The 7500-nt window shown below is 42.1% G+C and overlaps 1 protein-coding gene across 2 annotated transcripts in view; it reads left to right on the top strand.

Annotated features, from left to right (window-relative positions):
- The window catches only part of LOC122816821, a 475172-nt gene that overhangs the window by 70222 nt on the left and 397450 nt on the right, over window positions 1–7500 (top strand). Inside the window, exon 3 of one of the 2 annotated variants that reach the window (XM_044089863.1) lies at window positions 6401–6517. In XM_044089863.1, coding sequence (XP_043945798.1) covers window positions 6401–6517 — 117 coding nt within the window. Of the gene's footprint in view, window positions 1–6400; window positions 6761–7500 lie in introns of both variants that reach the window. The other variant, XM_044089862.1, reaches the window with a different exon arrangement.

The raw sequence follows: 7500 nt of genomic DNA, 5'->3' as shown, positions 1-7500 counted from the left end.
TGTGTGTGTGTGTGTGTGGCGGGGGGCCATACGTGTGTCCCTACATACCCTGCGAATGCTGGGGTTATCTGCACGCACACATCATAACAGCTGTCCGATGGAACCAGACCAAGGCCACAACAGTACATAATCCACTCAGCCACAGACCCCTGTGCCTGCAGACTGCCACCCTGTAGACAGACCCAGGTGAGCAGGTGGTCTAATGTACACTGCTTGCAAAGCATGCCTTGGACAGGCCATATTGTCCCTGGCCACATGTTGACCTAACAAATTGCAACTAGCCACATATGCCCATTCTGGTAACTGTACATACATAGCAGGGATATTAACAGGTATCCCACTCCTGGGACAGTAGATACAATAACAGTATCAAGCAGAATTACTCTGTAGCCCAAACATTCTAATACAAGGCCACTTTGTGCACTCCGCAAGTACTGTGCCTGCATTCTCATATAGGGAAATCTATCCCTTTGCAGTGCTAGACACATGCTCATTGGACCTATCTCTGTGCAATAGCTATGCATTTTAAGGCCCTCTGACTAGCTGCTGGCTTCAACAATACCTACTCATGTCATCCACCTTAAGAGTGCGGGCTGACAACCTCATACCAGATAAACTCTGTGGCACATGCGATACGTACTGCAAGCTATAATCTGTACTACTAGACAGATAGGGGTTCTAATATCACATCATCCAAAGTGTGTGTGTGTGTAAATGTATCCCCTTGCAACACTACAGACTTGTCTGTATGGGCTATCTCTGTGCAATGGTTATACATTTTAGGGCCCTGTGACTATCTGCTGGCTTCTGCATTGCCCTCCTTTACAAGGCCTGCTCCTGTCATCCATCTTAAGAGTGTGGGCTGACAGTCTGATGTTACATTAACTGCATGGCACTTGTGATAAGTACTACAAGCTGTAGTGCATACTACTAGATAGGTAGAAGTTCTAATCTCACAACATCCAACATGTCTGTGAATATATCCCCTTCCAGCAGTGCAGATATCAATGTGTGGGCTATCGTTGTACAATGGTTATGCATTTTATGGTGCTGTGACTAGCTGCTGATACTAAATTGCACCCCTCTAGAAATGCATAACTGATGTCAACCACCTCTCTGTCCCAGACACAAGATATTTTTGCATCTGATGACTCCATCACCACACCTTGTAGATTTGCAGGTTCAGACAACACAGGTGACATGTATCATGGGTAGCAGAACTTAACACAAAATATGAATGCATGTGTGCACTGACTGCCACCATTGTCCCTGATAGAGTGCGCTATATATAGACACCTAGGGAGCAATGCATGTATACTGCCGAACCTTGCTGTTGTTATATATCTGCTGTGCTGCCATGTCATTCTGTGCTGCTATATTGACACCATCTGTCCATGGTTTATGTCCTCAGAACCCGGAAACAGAAACTTACACATGTTCGTGACACACCTGTTATTCTGTAATACTCCTGCCAGTGCAACATTATGCAACATAAGATTGTGAGGGAACAGGCCCCAAACCCCTGGTTATCTGTGAAAACCAAGAGAAAAGCAGTACATTACTACCTGCACTATTATGTATGGTAATCCACACAGACTCATACTGATCAGGATCCACATCTGCAGTACCAGTCTCACATCTTCCCATCTCTACTCCCATGCACAACAGACAAACTCACAACTTACACATACCATCAAGGCCTTTATAACATGCACCGCAGCTACATCCAGTTAAAGTTGCCAGTACAATATACCTGTAGGATATGCAACATGTCATTATATGTGATAGATATACACATATAACCCAGTACACCTATCTTGAGAATGATATCCGAAGACTAGTGTCACTGCCTGAGGTATGTATAATTTCCCTTTTGTGTTTGCACAGGCATCTTGGAGCAATTGCCACATGTATACCAGGCTGTGTCGTCTCTCATAACTATACGTGATTATGTGTCAATGTTCTTACAACTACAAACCTGTGATTGCTCAGTCTATGAATTGTCATCAACTGTTCCAGAATGGAACATATAAATGTTCGACTCTGGCTAAATACAGCATATTTAATAACAACGTAGGGCAATATGGCATGCCTTAACTTTCAAATGGTATATATGATCCATAAAACAACAGTACCATACTTACCAGGTAAAGGACCCTGGGCTTGGGCAACTCCTGGCAGACTTATAATGAGGTAAGGGAGGGGTAATTCAGCACCATCACATGTTGTAGCACTACAAGATAATAACTGCATATATCCACATGTACAGTAGCTACTGTGATAATGGCTATATTGCTGACATTCTGAGTATGTGTGTTTAACTGTGCACAACTGAGCATAACACCCCCCCATGCAGATAGACCTGACACCCATGTAGTGGTATGTATAGCCTGCCACAATGACTGATACAGTAATACATTGGTGAACACATTCAGCTTACCTGGGTGCTCCTTTTCAGTGGATGCTGTGGCACCCACCTCCAGGACTTGTGGTGTGATGGATACCTGGGAGCTGTTGGTTGATCCCAGATTTGCCAGAAATTCTTCTGTAGCCAAGAGTAGTTGTACCACCACAGGCCCTCCATCAGTAGCAATACGATCCATGCTAACAGCAGCTGCCCTTTGCCATGCAGCATTCACCATATCTGTGGCCTGGTGTCGGACCTGTTCATAGGTCCTGTCCTGTTGCCCTATCTGATTAACAGACTGCACCAGGTCTGCCCATAATGCTGCCCACTGTTCATAATTGTGCCGAGCCGTGGAAAGCAAGATGTGATGATGGCATCTGAGGCCATACAGTATAATGTCATTCTCTGCAGTTGTTAATGGTGGATGCCTCCTGTGGTACATAGTTTCTGAAAGACCACAAGAGGGGAACACATGACAGGACCAGATACATGGACGTCCGCTATGTACAGATCCTGCACGCACATTATGGCCTGCACTATCCACTGCTCCCTCACACTTCATACCCCACAGTCTGTACACACTATATGTGTGGATGTCACCAGGACATGAGCGATATTGAGTTATGTCCCTGTGTGCCGTGATAGTTTGTGCTGTATGTCCCAAAACCCATCACTGCAGTCTACTTTGGTGTGTCCCCTAAGGGCATATTCTCATTAATACGTCATACGGTCAATGTCAGACAAATAGCAGTGTGCTATTATGACAACTATATGGGGACAGTCCAGCAACACCAGTGTGCCACAATGACAGAAAGAAATGCAAACCTGCTGAAGTATATATTCCATATAGGCATCATATCTCTCAACTCTACAGATGCTTGCAGATTGTCAGGAAGTTTGCCTTATACATGTGGTCCTTTCCACACAAACTTTTGGATATCTGACAAATGTTTGGCCAATAATGCATAGTTTATATAAGGAAATAACGTCAGCATCTGACTTTCACATGTCATACCCCTAAGAAAACAGTTATGTTACAGTAGTCTGTTAGTCTACTCATGCTCTTACTTTGTATGGGCTATATTTATGCTCTGTCACTGAGTATGGGCCTTTGGCCCCCCATTAATTATGGCTTTGTCCTAAATTCTTGCTGTAGGAGATTGACAGGTATGTTTGTCATAGCTCTCAACCACACAGGGACACATGTCAATGAAACAGGGACTTGGGCAGAGTACATCAGGGACATTCAGAGACACTTTTACAATGTTAGAACTATTTATCTGACACATTCACAGAATGAGATGAAGTGAAATACAGTACATTGATGTTATAGGAGTGTACACCCTTTGTTATTGACACTATGTATTACGTGTAATCCACTAGCTTTCCTACAACAGTCGACCATTTTAGGAGGCATTGACAGGGGCAGAGGTGAGAAGTGATGGAAAGCAGGGACAGTTGAAAGGCATGCCTGCAGGTGTAGGACAGCAGAGTATCACTGACTTCTCAATACCATAGATGTAAGACAAGCCTACTGCTGTAATCCCTATTCCTCATACCTTCATCCTCCCATCTGCATCCCGTAATATATGTAGAAATCGATTACATACCTGGTGGAGTGCAGTATCCCTTTTTTGGATCTTTCCTCTGGAAAAGCTTTTGACATACACTGTCTGTGTGACTGAAATTTCATACAGACCTGTTCCCCATAACTAGTTGCTTGGCTTTTGAAGGTATGCTCATTAACAGGTAATTGCCTCTGCACCAATCTGTGCCAATGACATGCCACCACAGTGCAATACACAAGGACTTCATGTAGACCTTGACCCCTTTCTTAGTGTTTGAAATGGACATTACTGTGGTGTGGAGCCTACAACATCGCAGAGGATAGGTACAAATACTGTCCACTGTAATGATGTATGAAGTATGTCCACAGTTTTGCCTCATATTTTTGGTCAGTGTCATATAACATTGTGGGCATCTGGCAGTTCACTGACAAACACTGTAGGATAAGGTCAGTAAGGGAAGAGAGAAATGTCAGTGTCACACTTCACACCTGTAAGAATATGCATGCTAATGCAGTAGCTGTTAGTCTGTCAACCTACTATCTTTGTAGGGGCAGAGTGTTAAACATGTCACTCTCTCTGGGCCTTTGCCCCCAGTAAGTATGGCTGTGTCTGGATCCCTTGTTCTAGGGGGTTGGGAGGTATGGTAGGTCTGTAGCAGCTAACTTTACAGCTGAGTATGCTACAGGCTGCAGCTGCTGCAGCCTGCAACACATTTGGGAGAGTGTGAATACTTTGGTGGATGGCAAGCTGTACATGTACCTGTGGCAGCTGTACCAGGCGTGTTGTTATGGTAGAGCCCGGGCAAAGGTATTCTATACAGTCCAATCACTGCATGTGCTCAAGATACATCTGTTATGCAACAGTGTGAATAACAGAGTAATAGGCGACATATAGTTAGGCTATATGGATATGTGCATTGTCTCTGCCTGCAGGCCTTTGTCTTGCAAAACTGATTAGCAGTTAATAACTTAGCAGTAACCTGTGGGGTTTAAGACTGCAAGACACAGTCAGTACTTGCTGTCTTCACAATAATGTAATTGAAGTAAAACACAACACTGGATTCGAACCCCGGACTGTGTGATGCAAAATGTACTGCATGTAATGCATTGAACAGACTGAGGTACTGAGACATTGCAAAAGCATGTGTATTTGCAAGATATATGTGCATGCATACAGGTTGTGAGAAACATTTCTACCTCCATCAGTATGTTAGTGGCTTTATATTTCTACACCAGGGTCCCAGCTGAACATGTACTTTGCCATTGCTGCCTTTGCAGGTGTCTTACCACAGGTTGCTGATAAAAGGGCACATATACCTGATATCACTGGCCTCACTGACATCCATTATTATGTCTTTGGCTGTGCACTGCTGTATTATTGCACCAGGGTCCAAGGTACACTCCTAGTTTTCCAATTAATCTGGCACAGACTCTGTTCATAGCTTTAATGAACAATCCTGCGCACCATGGCCAGTAGATGCTGTTGGATGACTACCGCCCCTCTACCACCGCTCTCAGGGGGAGGCTGGGCCTCATCCTCTGAGGTGGTTCCACCTGAAGGTGGTTCAAGGGGCAGTGGAGGGGGTACCACTGGCCTGGCTCTCAGACATGCCAGGACCTGGTGCCACGGCATGCTAAGGTAGAGTAAGTGGATCACGAGAACCAGCCTACCCTGTCATGCTGTGGTGATAGAGGCATAGCAATAAGCTACGAACAAAATATTGTCAGTAATAACAGCATGCCAGAACACTGGAAATAACCCAATTACATTTCAATGCATATTATGTGAAACACAACAATAAATAAGAGAACAAAGTCAAAGTGATAGCCAAAGTAAACTTTATTGTCATTCAGAAATAACACAAGTGTAAAGTCTGAACAAAATTCAGTGTCTCCAGACTCAATGTACAGACAACATACAGACTATTTTCACTGACATTTATACATGTAACACCTAGCTATTACATCACAGACATGCAGGTAGACAGACTAATATTTCACATAATTAGAAACACAATTTACGCTTTTTGAACAGTCAGAACAGTCAGTATAGTAACAGCATACCAGTAACAGTTATGGCATAAGGCCAACAAAATAGGTAATTCAATAAGATATGATAAGATTTGATGTTATGCAGCCTTTCACACATATACATATTGATGTATACAACTGTTTCTTGCTGTAGGGCACATACAAATCTGAAAAGATAGCGTCTGATGCAAAAAGAGGTAGAGTTTACTAGAGAACTCCTATATCTTTGCCTTACATTTTCCATACAGCTATAGCTACATTATATTTATGCCATCAGATATGTGTCTGTGGTTCTGCACAGTTTTGTATACATGTTGTTGATATGCAGTGTGACACATACATAAACTATGAAGCTAGCATGCATGACTTATTGCTCTCCCACATCTTCCTTGTAGGCATCATTATGGCAGATGCTGGATTGCAACGCAGAAGAAATCGTCCATTTTCTGAGAGAGAGAATGCTACATTGATGAAGGCTGCACTTACATTTAAGGAAAAACTTCTTCGCAAAGGTGGGAACAAGCATACTATGGACATACTGTGGGAGAAGGTGACACGCAAAGTAAATAATGCTGGTGGTAGAGCGTGCACTGTGAATGCCTGTCAAAAACGTTTGAATGATATGAAACGCCATGCACAAAAAAAAGCAGATTCCCTTAAAGAATACTTAAGATCTGGACAAAACCCACAAGCAGGTGTGCACCTCACAGAAGATGAAAAACGTCTCATTTCTATATGGAAAGTTAAACCTGGTGGTGAGTACACATGAGGGACAAATACAAACATTTGTATCATGATCTTTTTCATGGGATTTATATTAAACCTATCTCTCCTGCTGCTTGTCGCCTTAGTGTCTTGTGACACATATTTTTCATATTTACAAAATTTAGAAATTCTGCTATGATAATTGTAGAACTGCAGGTAGCAAATCATACATTGTGAAATGCACAGATACCCACAGCACTGCAGGGATAATTAACAACACTGAACAATCATACCATATCAACAGGTGACATGATAAAACTGACCTTATAAGTCAAAAATGCAGAAAGCAGATGAAATGCAGTAGGAAAATGCAGTAAAATCATAAGAATGACAATAAATTAAAGATACAGTATAAAAGTTAAATGAGCACAAATATTTAAAATACATACTGAATACTGATAATATTTACATTGAAGTAATAAATTAATTATTCAGTAAGATGTTTGCCATTAAGGACTTTAAACTTTTCAGGTCTAAGTATTCTTTTGGAGTTTAATAGATTATCACATTCTTTTAGAAGCAGTTTTGTTAACTATTTGCATGGTGTTTAGATGGGCTGTATGATGATTTTCTGAAAATGATTCATCATGCAAATATTACTGTCTGAAAATTGCAGTTTACCAAAAGAAACACAAATTTTGGTTATTATAGGTTAAGCCTCTGTGGTTGACAAATTTATCTTCCAAAATGGGAGTGGGGGGGTTATTCTATCGTACTCCTATACCAAATG

The sequence above is a fragment of the Protopterus annectens genome, chromosome 12.part0 (assembly GCF_019279795.1).
Source record: "Protopterus annectens isolate FY-2018-M chromosome 12.part0, PAN1.0, whole genome shotgun sequence".
Taxonomy (NCBI): Eukaryota; Metazoa; Chordata; order Ceratodontiformes; family Protopteridae; genus Protopterus; species Protopterus annectens.
The sequence above is the reverse complement of the archived record's forward strand: the minus strand, read 5'-3'. Positions and strand labels throughout refer to the sequence as shown.